The following is a 22,578-nucleotide window of genomic DNA, read 5'->3' as shown; positions in this document are numbered from 1 at the left end:
TGTATTTCTCCGGCATAGAAAATCATGTGTCATGTCAATGAGAGAATACATTTATCAGGACATGCTTTATTTTTTCCTTAAAACCAAATTACTTGTGTTTACCAAGCTTATTTTCTGTGATCATTTCTTCTTTGATGGTGTCATTTCTCAACCAAACCAAGTCTAAAATAGCATTGTCTCTGTTGATTAAATGCCTCTTTGGTGGAGAAACTGATAGGCTATCATGTCCCAGAATAACCACCACTGTGATATTTTTAGTGTTTTTCCTTTGGGCTGGGTCTGCTTTTACACATATATTACTTTTTAGGGCTCTTGCCTGTTGAGCGGGTCTTTTCCAAACTTAAATTCTGTGGCACATCTAAAACGGAAGAATCCGTCTGAGCAGTAGAATAAGAATGGCGCTTTTCATTGGTTACTGAAACTTTTTTACAACTCGTGCTAAAAGAGTGTGATTGCCTTAGGCTGATAAACACTGTTTCTAATGTTGAGAAAACATCTGGATGCAAGTTGAATTATTCACAGCTTCACTATTGCTTTGGGTGTATGTCTTGTTTTAGTCGTCAAGTGCATGATTTTGGTGAGGTGTTCTCAACTGCTGTTACGGATAGAAAGGATGAATATACGGAAAGTAGAAATAATTTTACAGAGGTTGTTATAAGTTCAGATAGTTTTTTACATGGGAGCTGACTAATGTTTTAAAGTAATTGGTCATGACAGTGCACATTTATGTCATAGGTTTTTTCTTTTTTGATGTAATTGTAGATCAGACCAGATTCCTTAGAGTCTATCCTGTGCTTATTTGAACTACTTTGAAAAAGTGAAATGATGTGATGTTTAGCTACAGAGAAATGTCAAAAACAATGCATTTATATGATAGGAAAGATTTGCAAGCGCAAGCTAGCAATTGATAGTAATATTATAATTAGCTCTTTATACAGCCTGTTTTTTATTCATGAACATTTTCATTTATGTTGACAACTATCATGTATGCTGCCGCACATGGAGTCATTGCTTAGAAGAGACTGAACGCAAATTAGTGTGTTGGGGCTTATGTACTGACTTTCTGTTGAAAAATGGTTTCTGGGCCAAGTCATAAAGGTTAAAGTCTCTTGCATTTTAGGTTTGGCTTTCTGATCCTATTGTTGTGAGTGCCAGTGTTTGTAATGGTAAAACATACCACAGAGCACCGTAACTTCAAGACGGAACTTCTTTTCAGTCAAATAATTTTTTGTTCTTAAAATTACGGGGAGCGTTTAATGCATCCTAATTCCATAATGGATAAGAAAATGAAGATGGGTAAACGAGTAGTTTTACAATGAATCAAATTTTAGTTTTGTGTTTGCCAATAAAAATATTTGTACACAACCACCCACAGAATGAGAGTATTTATTTCTGACAGAAATTTACTTTGTCATTCCGTTTTCAGCCATAAAAATCTTTATGCCTAACAGATCCTTTACAGTCCATCAGATAAATGGAGCATAATTTCAGACACCGATCCAGATACTTATTCCTGCTTCTGAAAAAAATCCAAGTTAGCGTTCCCCTAGGACAAGTATGTTTTAGTTAGATAATTCAGATATGGTTAATTTTTTTCATTTCACTGTATTTTAAACAGATAAACAGGCTGTGTCTGCAGAATTGAACATTTTTATGACAGTTTTTCAAATTAGTGAGGTGCATTTCTCACAAGGTATCCCTGCACACTGTGAAAATGCCTAACTAATTTAGTGTTTTACTTGGACATGGACATGTTCATATGACAGTCCCATATATGCTGTTGTATTTATTAGACAGTATTTTGAGGAAATGTATCAGCAGAAGGTAAGACTGGGGACACCACATAATTTTTCGTAAGCATCTTAGGCCCCTAAGGTCAAGGTTAGTTTCTAAAGCAGCCTATGAAAAAGGGAGAGGGAAGATGCTTCAAGAAGAAAGTGAGAACAGGAGCACTAATTTCAGTGCTCTGACTTGCCCTCAGAAGAGCCTCCTGATTCATTAACTGTGGAGCGAGATTAGGTGTTGAAATCAGGTGTCTGAAATTAAGCCTTGTATTCTTTGAGTTGCTGTAGTTTGAGTACTAACCATTCAACTGAATAACTTTCGTTGCTATACTGAGAGCTTAGATAATGTCCTTTCTCTGGATAAATACCCAAGTTAATTTCTGATTTATTGAGTAGCATAGTCCAGCCTAATAGAAAGTTTGCTCCTTACTCTGTCAGCCCCTTAGCCCCGACTTAGTCCAGTATCACCAGCTTCTATGATTCTTATTACTGGTCTTGTTAAAATTGTTAATATGTCATTCATAGTATCATGTTACCACAAAATGGTTGTACTTGGTAATTGTCCAAAGGGACAAGAGGAATAAGCAGGGTTTATTATTTTAGATCTAATGCTCTTATTGTGTTAATATTGGACTCTTGCAATTTTAATACTTACTTTTTAACAACTGATGGAGGGAGGAAGAGAGCATTCATGTGAACACTGTGGTCTGGAGAGGCTCCGCAATTAAGATCACACAGGCTAATTCTGGAGAAGCGGGGAAGGCGTCTCCCTCTATCGTGTGTGAACAGGAGAGGATATTTCATTAAGGGAACTAGGGAGGAATATTCTGACCCAGTTTGTTTAGGTTTCATTAAATTGTTGTGTGACATTAGCGAAAGCCAAGACTAACACATTTTGTAGTCTGCATCTGTGTTACTCATTGCAGGGATTTTTAAGTAGCACTAGTGGAATATATTCCCAATTATTCTTTATAGTGTTATTATTTCAAGTGATTTTAGTATGTATTTATTTCATTACACAGGAGTTTTATGTAGATTGTATTTTCCGTTTGGGAGTGTGGTCTTGTATTTGCTTGTGTGCACACTTTGTGTGAAAGAATGGTGTTGTCCATCGTGCATTTCATGTGAAGTTTCTCGTTAAGGCATTTTTTTTTAATTGAATATTCTATTTATGCATGGCTTATAATTTTTTATGGGATTACATATTTGAGACTTTGCTGTAGTAATGTTGATATGAAATGTCCTACATTTTTGTGCAGGACCCTTAAGAATACAGTTTTCCATGTAACATAAGAAGCCCCGTCAAGAGACAATAGTTACAATTATCATGCCATAATGTAAACCTGGCTATGGAATAAGGATTCTTTCTACTGACCTGTAGTAGGATCTCAGTCATCATCATTTTGCACATGTCTTGTCATTGAGATTTGCTCCTTCTGCTATAGTTTGTGGATGAGCATTTGTTAAATTACTTTGGTATAGTTTTCAATATAACTTTTCAAAGCTCTGCATTTTATAAATGATGGCACAAAGAATGTTAAGATGTGACTCTCCAAAGGCATATTTTCTGTCCAAATTATGTGTGCTGCAAGTGGAGCCCATTACGCCTATAACTGTGAAACATAACGTGCACCATTTGTCACAGTTTGCATTGTTATGCAGCTGCATCCGTAGTTCAGTCCTGACTGTACTTGATCCTTGCTGACAGCAACAGCCATAGGTTTTGTTTCATTTTTTGTGGGGTTTTTTTCCGCATTTGTTTGGGTTTTTTGGGGGTTAAAACAAAATTCAATTTTGGAATTGGCAGACCAAGGAGAACTAGACTGTAAGCAGTGTAGTACTGTTCTCAGTATTGTTTAAAACATAATTGGTTTTGAACACTTTAATCTTTAATGGGGACCATAATATGGATGAAGAGATGTTACCAAAGTCTTGAAAATTAGATCAGAAATGAATGTTTTAAAAATGATTTCAAGATCTTCATTCTTCATGAATGATGCTTCTTACAAATGTTTAATATAGGCTTATCTTGACAGACATTTTGTTAGATGGTGTTTTCTATATAAGGCACTGAAAAATCTTTTCTTACCGGGAGCTCTATATAGATTAGCAGAAAAAAAGTAATTCTGGATTATTTTACTTCTTTCTGTCTTTCTACTGTCTTGATATTTTCTAATTCAAACTTGGCTGTAGGTCATCAGCTTGATGATTTTTTTTTTTGGATTATGCACCCTTAGTTTCTCCTCGTTATGAAAGTATTTTGTCCATTAACTACTGTCTGTACTTGATTTATGGGTAATCTCATGCTCTCTGGTATTATTTCTTTCCGACATCTTGCAAACCCAAAACCAGCTAAACAAATTTCATTTCAGTTAAGCCAAATGTTTATATGAAATATGCTTAAAAAGTGGTCAGTAGTATAAAGTTGTAAGTGAAGTGTTATGACTTTATGTGTTTTTAACATACAAACAGCTAATATCTCTGGGCAGCTTTCTAGACCAGATGAACTGAGAACTGTATACTACTACCAGATTATGTTAGACAATTTGTTAACAGAATTATATCTTGAGGGCATAAAGTGCTTTCATGTGAATTTCCAGAGCATTTCCAGAGTATCTTGATTTTTTTTTTTTCCCTTGTCAACCAATATTGTTTTCTGCCTTGAATAATCTATTTTTAAGTGATTTCATATGAGATAATTTTTATTCAGGTGTCATGCCATATACAAGCATTCTCCAGTAATGAACACCAAAATTCTGAATCAAACTCGGCTTCATGGCATTGCTCTTTTTTGGCTGGTAGGCTTGGGACATTCCTGTCCTTGACAGTTTTCACCTGTTCCTGCACCACCCTTCACTTATATTGGCCCAATCAGTTATAAGGATATGTGGGAAAGTGAATTGGTCCAGTTTAAAAGAAAAGGGATGGGGAGGAGGGGTATGAAAGAAAGAAATTCTCCCTTCCACCCAAAACTGATTTTTACAGATAATTTGTGGTGTTGAACAGCTTGAATATGCCTGCAGGGACTGCTGATGGGGTCCTTGCTCCATGTGCAGCTGGTAGCAGAAAAGCAAGGGGAACATCTGGATTGCTAAGGAATGGGATGGGAAGCTCATGTCCAGTTTATGAAAATGTTTCTTCAGAAGCTGGGATGAAACATGAATTAAAATAGTAGGTGCAATACTGGTCACCCCATCCAGCAAATCATTTTGCAGAATTATAAGGGATTTAAGATAATGGCCATGATAGAGATCAAGGCCCTGGAAAAACTTACTTTGACATACATCAGGCAGAGAGCCTGGGATTACTTACGTTTCAAAAGAGAATGTTAAGGAAAGTTTTAAACCAATCTATAATAAATGGCAAATGACAGTGTTGATCAGGAACTTCTATTTTTCTTTTTGTGATACAGTATCAGTTGAAATTACAATGAAGTTAGGAAGTGTGAAATCCAGATCTGGTAGAACGAAATACTTTATATTTGTATTCTGTCATGAGATTCCTGAGATCATGGGATATGTTGCAAGTCCCTGAAAGTGTTGTGGTAAAGAATTTCAAGGACTGTTACACTGCATGTTTCAAGGCTCAAGTCAATCTGTGTTGGGGATGAGTGACATCTAACATGAGATATGTTCTCCATGTTGGTCTCTTGTAAGGTTAATCTGAATGCAATGACTAAATACTGGAGGGGATACGGGTATTGGACTCTTGGAAGGTATCGAGGAACTTAAAGCATTCAGGATGCACATGATGTTCTGAGTTCCTGAAGCTCTTGTCCTGAGGGCCCGAGGGAGCAGCCCAGTGTGTGAAGGCTGTGATTTTGTTCTCAAGTGTCACTGGAAAGTATTTGCAGGGAAGAGGTGGGGGTGGGAAAGGGCCTTTTGAAAACTAAGGATTGCTGTGTTCCTCCTGGCCATCAGGGAACGGGGAATAAAAAAATAAATTCGTAAGCATCACTGATTATTTGAAACTGCCTAGGTCAGTAGCAGGTACTCCCAAACCTTCTGTAGATTTGTCGTCTTCATAAAAAACAAGCTATCATGTTGGGGAAGAAAGTACCTTTTTACTCTTTAATGTTTTTCCTGTTTAGTGTTCCTTTATCTTCATGTAGTGCAACAATCAGGGATGTCCTGACAAAGGCAGGTAGCAGTGAGAGGTACAGCATGGTCACCTCTCACAGCCTGTGCTTTCTGCTTCCTGGTCTGAACTTCTGCCACTGACCTGTTTTGTGATACAAAATTATTATATGCATTGGTTTCATTATTTTCACCATTGTTGATTATATAAATTTGCAATGAAAGATTACTGAGGCTGTGAATGTTTATTTACATAAGAATACATATAAATCTATACATACCTACAGCACTGAGAACAGTGGGACCTGATCTTTGTGTCTGTGCATGCTGACAGAACAGAGGGGAGCGACGTCACTTACCAGCTGTGTCACACAGGACTGGTGTTTGGGTAAATTAGATCTTCCTCTCCCATCCCACCAAATCAACTAAACCTAGTGGTACTTGTAGTAGAACATTTTGGGACCTAGCAAAAAAATTAATAATTGCCTAATTTGTCATCATTTTAGATAAATTGTGGATAATGGGTGAGGTTTCAAAAGACAAAAGAAAGCCACAAAGAGGAAAAAAGAAACAAGACATTTTAAAGTCAATGAGTTTTCCTTTAATGTCAAGAAAAATGTTGGAACAATTAAACTGGTTTTAATCACGTAGAAGCAACCCAATTGTCTTCACAATTCAGGTTGGCTATTACTTGTCTAAATTGTCAGATGACTTGTAATATTTTGTTTGTGATAAATTTAATGGTCTTGCATGTAGTGAAAAAGTATGCTTTACTACATGTTGGGATTTTCATTAAACCTGTAAAGGTTCCAATGCCTTACAACAGTCTCATAAGCAAAGTGTGAAACTAGATGGGAACTACAGGAAGTTGAGTGTGCAAGGCTGGTTGAAAGATAATACACAGAGCATAGTTATCAGTGGTTCACTTTCCAAATGGAAGAATATCTCATTATGAGATCTGCAGAAGCAGCTGCTAGTTGAATACTGTTATGTATTTCCATTAATGAGCTGAATGATGAGCATTCTTGTTAAATCTGTAGGTGACCCCAAACTAGGAGATGTCCAAGTATGTATGGAACAAAATTAGAATTTAGGAGCATTTCAAGAAATGGAAGATACCATTAGAAAAAAGAGTCTAGGGTGCAACTTCTGAGAATGATTTTATGCAGAAATAATCAACCATGCAAATATAATATTAAGAATAGCTAGTCAAGCAGGGTCATACAATAAGTTATAAACTGAGCATGAGATAATGTTGCAGTGCTGTCACAAAAAAGCAAATGTCACACTGGGTTTTATAAACAGGAAACCTGTTTATAAACAAGAAACCTGAAAAATGTGTGAGTTAATCCTCTACCTATTTTTAGTGCTCATTAAGCATTATTATTGAGAGCTTTGAGGAGTGCATTAGGTACTGTGTGCTTCCAACTTTAGACCAATTGGAAAGAGTCCAGAAAAAGGTTTGAAATTAGAAGTAATAGGTGGCTTACAAGGAAAACTCAAAAAAGAAAGACCTCTGTTTTTAAGTATGTAGAACACTGCTGTAAAGAAGTAGAGAGTGTATTGCCAGCCCATAGTCTATAGGCTCAGTTATACTATTGTATTTAAATTGAAATAGAGGTGGCTTAGGCTACACATAGGGAAAACTTTTCAACAATGGGGAACAAAGCACCAAACAGATTGAGGTTGGAAGGTTTTAAAAATCTGGAGTTGCTAGAACTACCAAGAAGAGGCTGTTGTAATTGCTGCGTTCTCTTGTTATCCCTCCTATCTGTAGATATTTTTTTTTTCAGTCTTTTGTAAGTTTTGACCACTTAGTTGGATGTTATCCACATTTGTTTCTTTTCTTCTTGTGGTGCTGCCTGGTATTTTATTCTTCCCTGCCATGCTGTTTTCTTTCTGCCGATTTCTACTTGTAGTTCAGGTGTAGAACAGAAAAACAATTGTTTCTCTTCCATGGGTTAGATGGGTTGGGTTTTTTTTTGGTCTTGCTTGTACAAAAACATACTTTCACAAATCACCTTTCTTCTCAGGGGTCAGTTTTTCAGATCATCTTGTCTTGAAGGTGTCCACTGAGCTTAAGTTCTCTCTGCAGCTTCTCTTCCATCGCTACTTGTGATTTCCATCTGAACTCTGTCTCTCTTCCCAGCTGGATCTTTCATGTGAAGCTCTGTCAAATATCGATTTGTAGTTAATGTACCTTCTGTAACTTTTATACCTCTTTATTTTGGTTGTCTGCAGGTTTTGGTTTCTCCTGCCTCAGGATCCATCACCATTTTAAGGCCCAGGCATTCCCTTCTGCACACTCCCCTTTCCAGTGCTCTTTGCTTACTGGCATTCCCAGTGAGTGGCCTCATTTTCAAACCGTGCTCCAAGGTCTGCTCTGCATCCTGGTTTAATATTAGGAGTTAACTCTGGTACTTGTCCTGATCCTTCTGCCCTTGAAGTCACTGGCTTCTTTCATTTACTTTTTCCTTTTCAGGCAGATGTGAAGTTAAAACCTAGAATGCCCATAAATGATGCCTTTATCAAATTTTGGAATCTAGAAGTGGCAAGAAAACATCCTGGTCCTCACAGTTTTTCCAAGTTGGTAGTAGATATGCTGACATACCCTGGTCAGAATTTTGAGTGTTGCCTTCCCTTACAAGTTGTTCAGATCTGGTTTTGTTCTTGTGTCAGGTTTTTACACAGCTATCTTTTAAAATGAATTTTCAGTTCAACTTTTAAGATTTTCTTTTTGCTGTCCCAGAATGAATGGTTGTCTTACTGTCTCTTGGGTCTGCATTTTTTTCAGAAAGGCTATTTTGTTCATTTGTAGTGGCTAGAATCAAATCTCAGTTCAGGAGCATTCTGTAGGTGCTGTTGGCTCCCCTTCCTCTCCTCAGAGCCGCCAGGAGGGAAGCACCAAACCAGGGGACGGGGATGGCTCTTGGGTGGCCAGAGATGCTCCAAGACCCTTTGCTGGTATTAGTGAGCAGCACCAGGATCAGCCCTTCTTCTTTCTACGCTATGTTTTGGAATCTGAAATTAGTTTCAACTCTACTAATAATGGCATTTTTAGAAACCTAATTAGCAAATAGGATATTTTTCATTTCTTTCAGTGTGTCCACTGTTTTCACATGGTTTACAGTTTACTTTGTCAAGAAGGATTTTCATCTTGAGCACTTTCTTGTTTCTTAAAGTAGTGTCAACTGTTGATTATGGTCATTGGTTCTGCCACTTTACTGGTTTTTTTTACTTTCATTTTGCTACATTGTAGTGGTTTTTGTGGTTGGTTTTGGGTTTTTTTGTAATTGAGATTTTCTTGAGTGTTGATAGTCTTTTATGTCAGCCTAAAATCCCATAACCGTCATCATTTATTATCAAGTATAACATGAAATAATGGAGACATACTTCAGGATTTGCCTTTTTTAACAAAGGTCCAAATTAGTGTACTAATGCTATCCTTTTACAGACATACAGCACTTCCATGGAAAAAATATGCGCTCACATAAAACAGAGTTTGACATTAATTGTTACCATTTGTTAAGAGGATTTTATTCTGTTTAGCACACTTGGTTATCCCTAAGAGGGAAGCAAACTTGCACTATTACTTCATTGATTATTAGTCAAGCATTTTTGCTTTGGGGAAATTTCATTTAGAAATATACCAGTATTTGTATTTTGAGGATTTACTTTTTTGTTGTTTTCTTTGTTTTAATCACCATTGAGGGAATTCCTTGGTAGTTATTAGTAATTCCTGTGACATTGAAAGTCATGAAAGTGAAAGACTCGGGCAGAGAACCCGACTGTCTGTACGGAGTGGGACGCGGAACCTGATTCTTCCAGTGAGGCTGTAGCAGGTCTGATGTCAGTCACTTCAGAGACCTTTAGACCTCAGTGCTCATTTATTGCTAAAATGTACCAGCTCTGCTCCTGCATTATGAAGATCATCTGTCAACACTTTGAGATATTCTCTTTTGTTATTAAGCTTGTGATGCTCTACACTGTCAGGTTTTTTGCCAATTATAGTTAAGGTACAATGGTGTATTCACTGGATCAAAGTCTTACACTGGCGGTAGAGGAATGATTTGTAAGTCTTTATTCATCTGAATTGTACAATAGAATACCTGAGGAATGCAAATAATCCCTCTAAGGACTCAATAGAAAAGCTGTTAAAATGACAGTCTAGGACTATGATTATTCTGAATTGGTGTTTTAGCCAAAGTAATTATTTCTTATCTTGTTGTTCCACAATAGTTCTTAGTTTATTAGTTATGATGACCATATTTACCAAACAGAATTTGAATCCTCTTTTTGACATAACTTTATGCTTACTTCACTTTTTCAAGTTTGCATGTTTTATTCTTTCACTTGCTAGGTTATTTAATTCATCTAGAGACCAGTGCTAGGGACTTTCTTAAAAAAAAGAAAAAATATAACGTGTGCACAGAGGTTGAAGTACACTGAAGAGCAGATCCATTTCCAGATACATTTTCTGTAAAAGGTTGGCATTTTTAAACTCTGAACTTTGATATCCAGTTTGTTAGCCAAAATAAATTGGTTAACTACAAATGTCAGTTTTAGAAGTGCTGTTAAATGTCACATGCCACATTCAGAAAGCACCTTAATTGTGATTTTCAGTTCAGATGTTTCTGAAGGCAATAGTGTTTCAGTATCAGTCCTGGATAGCAGACTACATTTTCATTGGATAACTGGAGGAGAAAAAGATTAGTATAATGAGGATTGAAAACCGCCGATGGGGTATTTACATAAGTAAATGATAGAAGACCAGCCTTATGTAACAAACGTGTGAAAACTGTTGAGCGAACTTTTATATTCTTTGTCCCATCTAAAACCCTACTCAGTGGGCCATGCACTTAATCTCATAATAGCTCTGATCCCCTGCTATTTTCTTTGACAAATGTGTGTTGATGAACTTGTGGTTCAGTTCATTTTTTTCTGAAGTGACATTTGCATTGATTATTTAAAGGTTTGCAGGCCACAGTTTCAAAGCACTTTAGTATAATAGCAGTTAAAACCTTAGTCTAAATCTTGGAGATTAGCAGGACTGAGAAAAAGAACTCAGCAAGCATTACAACCCTGTGCTGGATGCTGGGTGCTTCAGGTCTGAAACATCTACAGCACCCAAAATACTGTGTTTCGTGCTTTGTGTCTTAGTGCACAGGAAACGTTCCTGATGTCCCATGCCTCTGGAGTTGTCTTGCTGAGCGTATGGAGTTGTCATTCTTACCGTTCACACCTTTTCAGAAATAGCACCTTGTAAATAACATGGAACTCTTCTCACGGAATTTATGAATGTCTCCCTTCAATTTAAATGAATAGTATTTGTGGTCATGAATGCGATGCTTGTGTTTAAAGATTGTTTAAACATGAGCTATTGCTGCAAACATTTGCTTAATTTTAATAAGATATTGAACAGTCAAAAACTAGCACCGTAAATCTGTAGTTCTAAATTTGAAGTTTGGTTCAACCGAAAAAAAAATATTAGATGTACAGCAAAGTATTACGTATGCTGCCAGTTATTGAAGAAGATGATAAATAGGAAATTGGATTCTTTATTTAAAAATAATAGTTGTACAGTATCTAGAAGCCTTGTTCTGGGGAGATATTAAGAAGGTGGGAGAAACCAGTAGAAAGACGGCCTTGTGTTCATTATCTATGGCGAAATCCAAGAACAGTAGCCAGGAAAAGCAGGGTGCTGCGTGCTGTCCAGGAGTTTGAGTGTAGTGTTATTTTCTGTCTGCTAATATCAGCTGCCCTACCCACTGTGATGCTTCTAAAAAGAAAAAAAAAGTCAGAGGAAAATCTGAAGATCCCCAGTTTCACTGCGTTTGATAAATATCACCCTTGGAAGTCTCAGAAAAATGTTCATCCACAGATCTACAAAGTTTTATCCAGTTAGCATTTTAGATTGCAAGTATTTTAGTTCTACCAAAAACCTAGTTATTGCCTCAAATTATGCCTGTTTCTGATAGATGAAATGCCAAACAGAAACCAAGAAACAGTGAAATGTTAATGGAGTACACCTGAAGCAATTGCTGCCTGTTAATGCCTTGACCTTGGAAAGCAATACACAAAAAGATGGCATCATAAAACCGTGCAATTCTTATGAATATGTATGTGCTACTTGATAATAATGAATGTGGTACAGCCATGCATGCACTACAAGATAATGTTGTGCCCTTTGTTGTCTACAGGTTGATAAAAATTAAAGAGTGGGTGGACAAGCACGACCCGGGTGCTTTGGTCATTCCTTTTAGTGGGGCCTTGGAACTCAAGTTGCAAGATATGAGTGCTGAGGAGAAACAGAAGTATCTGGAAGAGAACATGACACAAAGGTTAATTAGCATTCATTTTCCCTACACTTTATTATCAACTATTTCCTTGCAGTAATTTAATTGCTTGCGCTGATAGAATAATAAATGACAGAGTAATTACCATTATAAAGAGAGAATCTTCTCCTTTCTTTACCATGAGACAGAGTGAAAAGATTTATTTTAAATTAAGTTTTTAACTGTCATCTGTCATCTCTGTACAGTGTTTTAATTATAACATAGGTATTAGTTATGTATATTTTTGAGAAGGAATGATCACCAAAACTGTTTCGTCATCCATGGGGAATAAGGACAGTGAAGAAAATTTTGCCATAATTTTTCTGAGGAACTATAATAAATTGTTTCAATATTGGATTTCAGTCAAACAGTTATGCTTTCATGACCTGGAGTCCTGAAAATTGCATGAAACCAAAAGTGCTGCCTGGTAGGGTGATTTAAATTTATCCCGTATTTCTGTAGCCTGCCAAATAAACAACTCAAAATACTGTCTTTGTGATGCAGCAGTAAAAGAGTAATTCTTCTGCAGAGAGTTCAAAGAAAAAGGCTTCTGCAATTATTGCTGTGTTTAAAAGTAGACCCACTGTCTTCCAAATACGCGATGGCTTTCCGTGTAAATTGATTACTTGGGGCACTTAGCTATTTCATGTGTATATGTTGAATGAGTCGGATTCATTTTTTTTTCAGTGCTTTAGCAAAGATCATTAAGGCTGGATATGCAGCACTCCAACTAGAATACTTTTTCACTGCAGGCCCAGATGAAGTGCGTGCATGGACCATCAGGGTAAGATTCATACTTATTCATCAGCTATATCCAGTTCCACACTATTGAATTCAGATTGATATCACTGACTTTGAAGTTTGTCATGGTGGCGGTTAGCTAGTCATTACAGATGAGGTTTTTGTCCAGGATAACTTTAATTATTTGTGAGCTGCTGAACAGTGAAAGTGGAGCTGCATTGATTGAGGCAGGTAACAATTGATTCTGCCTATTACATAGTCTGAATTTCTTCATCCTGTAGAATCTGTCTACCCTCCTCCTGTGGTCAGAGATAAGACGTACCAGTATTGTGCTTGCTTAATCTGTGTGACTGGGTTTGTCTGCAGTGAAATTGATGTTGCTTTTCATTTTGTATTCACTAAGTTTGTTTGGGTTGCGGGTGGTTCATTCCTCCTTTGCTTTGCTCGGATTACATTTTCAGCAATAAAAGCAATATAACGTCATTATATTCCTCATGGATACACAGTTAGGCTCCAAAACCTAAAATCAGTGTGCAGTAATTCAGGTCTTTTACTGACTTTAATATTTAGACCTAGTTTGTTTTGGTAGTTTGTGTGTTTATCCGGGAGCTTATGTAATGCCTTAAATTGTATTACGTATTTGAAAGATTGATGCAGAATGATTATAGCCATAGAGATTGACTAATTTATTCCCAGAGGCCAGTAAGAGCTGAACTGTAGTGGTTTGCCTTTGAATGTAAATATCTTAAAATATAAAGATTAGTATCTAAAAATATTTTGAAATGCATGTAGTTACAAACTTTATCTTAAAAATTACAAAAATGTCAACTTTTGGAGGTGTAAATCTGTCACTGAGCTTTTATTTTTTGCATCAGTGTTTAGAGTGCTGTGCAGTGAATATCAGTGCTATATTTAATTTCGTTCAATGGAGTTAATTTGTTTTCATTAATCAACATAATTTCCAGTAAATGTATATTTTTATTAATACTGCTACAGATGTTTGTGCATATGTTTTAGCACATTAAACTTATTTTCCTAAAAGCACGTTTATTTTTTTAGCCTTTTCATCTCGTCTCCTTTTAGATGATAACTGCTAGCTAATGTCCCTGAAATAGCTATCAAAATAATATAAAAGCAGAAGTTTTATTGTTCTGATTTTTGCAATAGTTTTTAAAAGCACATGCTGAAAGTCCACTGTTTTCAGTAGGAGAAATGCTTGCTTTTTATTAGGAAATTTGAAAGCTGGTTTATCTTAAGACTGATTGTAAGTATCTTTGATTTAATGTGCAAAGATATTTAGTCAGGTAAGCATCAGTGAGTAGCCATATTAACCCAATACATCTTTTATTGTAAAAACTGTGCTTTACACTGTCAGACTCCTTAGCACTTTAACATGCTTTATTAAGCAGCCTTTAGGTCACCATTATTTCTCAAATTTCTCTCCATGGTTGTATGTGCACAGAATGTATGCCCTTGTAATTTAAGGCACACAGTTATAATGCATTCTCTTCTATTGCACAAACTTAAATGATCTTATAATAGCTGCCTGTGATTTTTTATTTTTTAGCAATTCGGTTGTTGACATTTTGGTAAGAATACTCATTTTATTCTGTATTAGACTTATTAAATTTATTGTGAAATAAAAATAAACTACTATGTAGGGCTTGAGATCCATAAATCATTTTTGATGTGGTTTGCCAATGAATGTTATCATTTAATTGAAATTATTTGGACGTAAGTAAAATTCTTGATGAGTAATTCAGATTTTAAAGTTATTTAAAAATCTTTATTTTCCTCACTTTGTGTATGGAGAACTAAGGATCGAAGTGAATCCCACAACAAAACACAATCATAGCTTCTAAAATCAATACTGCTTTTGAGACCCATTAGGAAAAACAAAGCTGCCCTTCTTTAATATCAGGTGGTTTATCTGTGGTGAAGGCATCTATCTCTGTGTCCCAATACTGAGAATTGCCCAGCTGAATGCGTGACATTTTAACCGATAGGAAACAAAGTTTCAGCAGATCCTGAAAGCCAACCAAAAGGAGAAACCTCTTTCCTGCAATCAATCTTCTTAAGTGCAATTAATTTTCTTCCGGCCTTTCCTTTGACAGAAAGGGACGAAAGCTCCTCAGGCAGCAGGGAAGATTCACACAGATTTTGAAAAGGGATTCATTATGGCTGAAGTAATGAAATACGAAGATTTTAAAGAAGAGGGTTCAGAAGCTGCAGTCAAGGTGAGCTCCCCATCTTTTGCTCATCACTTTCTCTATATGTGCCATTTTTCCGAGTCTGTTTTTCACTGGGAAGAAGTTCCTGGTGCTAAGCAAATCTTAACAGTTACCTCTACCAGTAGACCAAGATCTATTTTCATCTTTTACTTAGGAAAGAATTCAGATGCACCAACTTATTGGAATGCATCTATTTCAGTATCCAAGATAGGACCAGTTTATGGACTAAATGTAAACACTTAAGACCAAATGCTATGATAATTATTTTTTTTCTCTATTTACATGTTAGTGTTTGGAATTTAATAAGCTTTAAAATGAACTTGTTTTTGAATAATCAATTTTTTAAGATGAGATAGCAGACTTTTGAATTGCCTCTAAAATGAAATGCAAGAAATACAGAAAATCTGTTTCTTCTAATAATGCGTCATCTTGTTTTGATGTTGCAGTGAAGGTATTACAAATGTTGGATGCAGATGGTTAAGAAAATATTGTATTATAAAAAGATACCCTTTTCTTTAGGATTAGTGGATTCCACTCCTAGACTCCGATAAACATAATTAGAATCTTAACATTTACCATTTCAGTATTTAATTCAATCACCCTTTGATGTCTTAGTCAGAAATACCGTGCCTTACTTGGATTGTTCGAGGTACCAGTAACAGTTGTATGTAGTCCATGAAAAGATAACAGGTGAAGCCTCCTAGCTACTGTCTACTGAATAGACAGTGAAGATATTTAATAAAAAACTTTTTTTTCTTGAGCTCACGTTTCTTTGTAGTGACACTTCTATTAAGAAAAGTTTCATCCACTTTCTCAACACTAGAGGGCAGAGACTGATTGGCTGCCCAAAGTTGTGCCCTTCTTATAGCTGACAAATTATAGCTGATTTGAAGTTATTAAATATGAATTGAACTTGTCCATGGCAAATAAATGTCATAGGAAAAGCTGTTCTTCCCTGGGTTGCCATTGCATTATTTGCACCTTCTTTAAGCAGAGAAACTTCCTTTTATTTTATACAGGTCTGATTTCTCGTTTGGCATTTTTGGTTTTATTAAGATTTGTATTTTAAAAAATTGCAATTACAAAGAACATTAGTTTCATTTAATCAACCTCAGTACTTGAAGGTTCCTACACACTCTAATGTGTTAAAGAATTTAAAAGGTTCAGCTTTATTGTTTGCTATTTGATAGCTTGAAAGGTATGCAAAACTATGATTTCAGATTCAGCTTATTCTCAGTGGTATCACTAAGGAAGATCATACTGAGCAGCGGGACTTTAATAGGTTTGTTTGAACCCCAGGAAGTGAGGGAAAAATATCCCGGTATAATTGGTTCGTTGCAGCATGTGAACTACCTTATGAAAAGGGAAGTAGAGTTGTAGTTGTAAAGTGAAACCTCGGCTATAAATAAATCTAATATTCTGCAGTCAGAAACCACTTTATTTAACCAAGATCCACATTTTGCCAGCAACAGTTTTTGAATCTCAAATCTAAGTGTTTTCCCTGAGAAGCTGCATCAGTTAATAATAATTATTATAATAATGATAATAGTAAATTAATCTATTAAGTATTTTGCTTATATATTTTTGCATTTCACAAGGTAAGATTCTAGACATCAAGCTTCCATGTTCAAATTATATTTAATGATTAATTTTTTATGTGTCTGTAAAGCAAGCGTATTTGCATTGGTTATTCCATTTTAAAATCAAGGTTAGAAAAACCCACTTGCTTTTAGAAAAATGTGTTCTGTTACTCTGGTCTCTGCTAATTTGCATTTAATACAATGCTTCTTGCCACACATAGTACTAATTACTTTTATATTGCTGGTAAATTTCAAAATCAAATTTGTGAGCTTTCAGGAGTCAACTGAAATAACAGTGATAATGGGAGTTGCTTGCTTTGTATGTTATCAAGTTGATCGATTTTTAAGTTTGATTTTGTGTGTGTCTAACACCAGTACAGCATAACTAATTTAATGCCAGTGCTGTGAACTATACACTGAATAGCTCTGTGTGGGCTTTGTAGTCTACAGGGATATCACATTATTAGCAATCATATCTGCTTAGGCAAAGCTGGCTTCTACAGATGGCTGCTTTCAAGTGCAAATGAACTGGTTAGACGTGTCTTGTTTAATACATACTCAAGATTCACAAATGGGTATTGATTTTTTCAACCAGTGTTTCTGATAGCAATGGAAATGGATTAAATGGTCTCTAGAGAATTTAAAGGAACACTGTCACTTTTAATTAACTGTAAACTGGTAACAAAAATACATAAACTTGAATTAGTTTGTCAAAATGTATTTAATTAAAGAAGTCTATGCCACTTGAACAGTGTGCAATAGCGTGCAAAAAAAATCCTCATTGTTACTTTGTGGAGGTCAGTTTTTTCTACAAATATTTGTGAGTAATAAATGTATTCAACTGTAAAATGTCTCTGTACCTGTGCCTGCAGCTTACGCTTGCTGATGATTTTTACAACACTGTTTTATTAGTGTTTATGCCATCAATTAGTCTAATTACTCTTGACTTTGAGCATTATTAGGATCTTCAAAGGAAAGAACTACTGAGTCTACTTGAAAGTAAACCTTTTATAGTCTAAACAAATTTCCAGGGGAGGGAAATATAAAAACATTTGCAAAATCCTATTTATTATTTATTGATAGAGTCAAATGGGATAAGGTCAATTACAGCTGTACTATATATTTATTGCCAAGGCTCTTTTACTTGCGATTTTCCATAGGCTCGCATCACTGGTGACAACATTTAAATAAGGAACGAGAGCAACAAGGTTATCGAGCCTCTGAATTCCTAGACAGCAATACGGGGAAATGCGTTGCTTCACAGAACAGGTTTTGTGAAAGAAAGGTGTCCAAGTTAACTGTGTACCATTAATCTGATCTGTTCTGCTGCAACTAAGGTCATTAGTTAACAGCTTTCCTGTAACGGGATCTTAGCATGCCACCACTGTGACAGTGTCATTGAGAATAATGGCACAGTGAGGTCTTGCATGGAAGCACTTTCTCCTGCAAGAGAAAACTTCAAAACAGGAATAGTTATTGAACTAAAGCAGAAGCTCTCAACTTTTCCATATTGTAGATGACTTTTCAAGATAAATGCTTCAGCAGACCACCTCCCGCCCAGTCTGTCAGTCCTAATGCCACAGCTTCTCCGTAGGCTCTACAATACCAGGTTTAATTACGACTAGATAAAGATAGAAAAATATAATAATAAATTCTGATGCGGAGAGTACAGATATTTAATGGATTCCTTGCCTATTTTCTGCTCTCCTCAAGTACAGCATTTTCATAACGAATTTCCTTTTCATGTCTTTGGTCTGTATGCTTTCTCCTGTATCCTGGTTTCACAGCCTATCTCCTCTTATATCTGTCCTTCTGAAGCAAATTTCTTCTAAAGGAAATTTCTGATAGAAAAACCGAGCCTGTATTTTGTGCTGCTCAGTCCTTCATTATCTGGGCACAAGCAGACAAGAGAGCTCCGCTTGAAGCACGGGGCATGTACGGCTGTGACTCTGGCATACGTTCCCATCTTGCGTTGTGACGGCGCTCGCGTGTCCTTTGCTGGAGCCGCCCAGAAGTCGCTCATACCCCGGTTTAACAGCTGTGCCGCCGTGGTGCAAACTGTTGCCGATTGCCCTTTCCAGCGTTACTGGTTTAGATTCCGGCCGCCAGTGTTTGCCATCTGCAGGTTTTTTAGATAAAGAAAAAGAAAGCTTGAAAGCCAGAAAAAAAAATTGAGTTGTTTCAGTGTCCTTTCTCTTAAGACTTGCCAGGGTTTACAGATTTTCCACTATATAATACAGACGGCATTTAAGCACCACCGATTCAGTGGAGGTTAAATTATTTTTGTATATTTTTTCTATGTCTGTAAAACCGAATTATGGCAAACTGAGAAGTATTGTGACTGTCAAACTCTGAAGCTGAAGCAGTACCATTTTTTCACCAAAATGTATTTAAATGATTACAATTTGAAAATGCAATAAGATGTCTAATGAAATAACCCATTTTCCTTTTGCCTTTGTTTTTGATTTACAGGCTGCTGGCAAATACAGACAGCAAGGCAGAAATTACATAGTGGAGGATGGAGATATTATCTTCTTTAAATTTAATACACCTCAACAGCCCAAGAAGAAATGAATATCAGATGTTGTTTGTTGCTCAGAAACAAACTGCTGCTCCAAAAAGCAAATGAGTTTTTATTTAGGACGGGATATCTGGAAACAAAAAGCATACAGTTTTTACCTAGGGAACTTCCCCTCCCCCCAGTGAAATGATTCTTGTTTGTTTTGAATTAAAATATGGCACCTCCAGTGAACATGCAAGTTCACTAAATGTGAACAGCTTTGCATTTCAAACGATTAAGACCCTACTCCAAATTGTAGAAGCTTTTCAGGAACCATATTACTCTCATGATACTTCATTAATCTCCATCATGTATGCCAAGCCTGACACGTTTGACAGTGAGGACAATGTGGCTTGCTCCTTTTTGAATCTACAGATAATGCATGTTTTACAGTACTCCAGATGTCTACACTCAATAAAACATTTGACAAAACCAGCCTTGGTGTGTTTGGGGATGTCTGTATTGACTGACTGTGGTGTGCTGAATGCGATACGGCACCTGGTGGATGCTGATTACAGAATTTTAAGACGTGTATGATACAGTAACTGGCAGTGTGGGGCAGCTGCAATTGTATCTCAAAAGTGAGTCTTTCATGGGAATCAGAAGATTAGGATGCCAATGATTTGCCTCAAAAAAGTTAATGAATTTGTAGATGGACATTCACTGAAAGATGATAGTGAGGATAATAAGAACAATGCAGCATAAATGATTTTAACTGGGGAGAGGAAACGTATGTAGAAAAATCATGTTGAGACGGAAGATTTTTGTTCAAATCATTTTGAAAAAGTATTTATTTCTGGCCTTGAAATTATTAAATTGTGGAGGCTGAGGCAGCAGTTCCTGTTGTGTGTTGACGTCTCAGGTCTGGTTTCCAGGCCAGCGGAGAGTGACACCGATAGTGCTGTGAAGGAAGAGGTCACGCTGTGCTGGGTGGGTAAATCGTTCTGCTCAAGTGAGGCTGCAGCCGTGAGTGCTTTTTTTACCCCTTTAACTGTAAGGGAGAGCTGGTCTCTGTGGGTAATACAGAAAAATAAGTTGTTGGCAAAAATAAACCAACCCAAGTTTGCACTTTTAATGCAAGCTGTAGCATTGCCCTTGCTTGTGGTGTGTTTAATAAAACAGCCTGACTTCTCCTGAAGTGCCTGTGGCTTGCTCTGCAGATTCAGTGAGGTCAGGGCTGGGAGAGGCGCTGGTGTTCCCTGTGATGTGTTGGGGTGCCAGGCCACTCTGCTTGCTATCAGCTTGGAAAAGACAGCTCCCCACTGGCCAGCATGCCCGCTGTGTTTGAGATACTGGGAACACTGGTCAGGTCCTGCTTGGGGACTGCCCGTGAGATGCCGCCTTTGAGCCTCATGGCTCATTTCTGAGAGAGTGAGACACGGGTCAGCCAGAGCCATGAGGCTCATTGTTGGAAATTTGGCATCATGCCTCCAATTGCACCAAGGAGAAAGAGGGAGGGCAGATGACTCCAATATGTAGTTGTTGATTTTGCTTTAAAGAGCATCTCCTTTTTTTTTTTTTTTTTTGTGGTGGCAGGATACGGGAGAGTGTTGCAAAGCAGGGAAATTAAGACTTCAGATGTTTTGGAACCCCTGAAATTCTCTTTTGTATCATCTCCCTGCTGCAGCTCATGTTTGTTCTTGGTGTTATTTTGATGCTACAGAATTAAGGAAAGATTAAGACCATGAAATCTTGTGTTAAAAGTCAAATCCAAAAGAAAAGGGAGCATACCTGTTTCTCTGGAAAGTCGTTGAGGTGCTGCTAGCAGAGAAGGGCTCGTGCTGGGTTGTAGACACAATCAAAGGTGCATGGGAAGTGGAGTCTGTTGCTGACCTCTTCACTGCACCAACACCCGCTGAAACATGTTCTCTTGTACCGTCTGAAATTCATTCTGATTTCAAAAATATCACCATGTTCCCCAATTATTACACATCAATGAAGCTGTTAGCAAGGACAGCACAATTAATGGATTGTTTTGTATTTTTCCATCTTTTATTTACATATAATAAGCCATATTTGCTTAGATTTGAATGTGTGTACTTCACGGTACCTCCGTGTTCTAAAAATAAAAATAATTACAAATTGAACTAAGTTGTTGTTGATAGACAGGGAATTTTGAAGTTATTACATCATTCTGAAAACAAAATATTTGCCATGTTTTCTTTAAAAATACGTATTCTATAACATTTTATGTTTCAGCTTATTCACTTGCCTGAATAGTTTATCTGTTCAGCTGTTTTAACTAATATTCTTTTAACTACTGAAGCTAATCAATTATTCCAGAATAAAAACAAGTTTTAATAAAAGAAAGAATAATCTGATAAGCTCTGTTACTCCTATGACTGGTGGCTTGTGGCAACTGCCACGTTAAATATGTGCAGACTGTGTTTCTCCTCAATGGGTCTATGCATTTAGGATATGCAACTCCTAAAAACTTGAGGATAAATGTGGCAAGTTTCAAGCACTCTGTTTTAAACAGAATTGTGATTTAATTTAAGCCAAGCACACATTATTTATGCATTTCAACCTGCACAGATGACTCCAGGAGCAATATATCCATGCTACACAGATTTGCTATTTAAGGAAAAAAGTGAAATCTGCTTGCATTCTCTTCACTAAGTCTGATCTGTGCTTGCTGGAGATGATGGGGCTGAGCAGAAGGCGACACTTTGTTTCCCCAGCTGGAGAAGGGTAGGAAAATGTTGTAGACACCGCTCTCAGAGCCTCAGCCTTTCCTTGTAAGAGAGATGCTCCACTCCCTTAATCATCTTTGTTGCCCTGCGCTGGTCTCTCTCCAGCAGTTCCCTGTCCTTCTGGAACTGAGGGGCCCAGAACTGGACACAATATTCCAGGTGTGGTCTCACCAGGGCAGAGTAGAGGGGGAAGAGAACCTCTCTCAACCTACTAACCAACCCCCTTCTAATACACCCAGGGATGCCATTGGCCTTCCTGGCCACAAGGGCACAGTGCTGGCTCTGTTTCCATAGTATGTTACCTAAAGTAAAACAGTGGGCGTGCTCAGTGATGAACTACAAGTAGCCGCTTAACTGCCTGAAACTCAGGTGTGTTTGTCCAGCTATTTGGAAGTGGGAGTAAACATTTTAGTAGGATAAGAGCCACAAAGATGTCACTGGCCATCTCTTGGCTGCCATCTGAGCATCTTTGGGCTCAGAATATTCCACAGAGGAACTGAAGGATTTCCATGTCTTCATAAACTCAGTGCTCAGGTGAGTGTGGGTGACAGGCTAAAACAAATATTTCTTTTATGTGG

General features: G+C 37.0%; 1 protein-coding gene across 2 annotated transcripts in view; it reads left to right on the top strand.

Moving 5' to 3' along the window:
• Positions 1 to 19,742, top strand: part of OLA1 (Obg like ATPase 1) — a 101,742-nt gene extending 82,000 nt beyond the window's left edge. For both annotated transcript variants that reach the window (XM_065841529.2, XM_071811102.1), the window contains 4 exons: positions 12,061 to 12,201; positions 12,883 to 12,979; positions 15,051 to 15,173; positions 19,220 to 19,742. In XM_065841529.2, coding sequence (XP_065697601.1) covers positions 12,061 to 12,201; positions 12,883 to 12,979; positions 15,051 to 15,173; positions 19,220 to 19,321 — 463 coding nt within the window. In that variant the 3' untranslated portion in view covers positions 19,322 to 19,742. The remainder of the gene's footprint in view (positions 1 to 12,060; positions 12,202 to 12,882; positions 12,980 to 15,050; positions 15,174 to 19,219) is intronic.
• The last annotated feature ends 2,836 nt before the right edge of the window (positions 19,743 to 22,578 follow it).

This window comes from Patagioenas fasciata, chromosome 7 (assembly GCF_037038585.1).
Source record: "Patagioenas fasciata isolate bPatFas1 chromosome 7, bPatFas1.hap1, whole genome shotgun sequence".
NCBI classification, from domain to species: domain Eukaryota; kingdom Metazoa; phylum Chordata; class Aves; order Columbiformes; family Columbidae; genus Patagioenas; species Patagioenas fasciata.
This window is presented reverse-complemented; position numbering and strand designations above follow the sequence as displayed.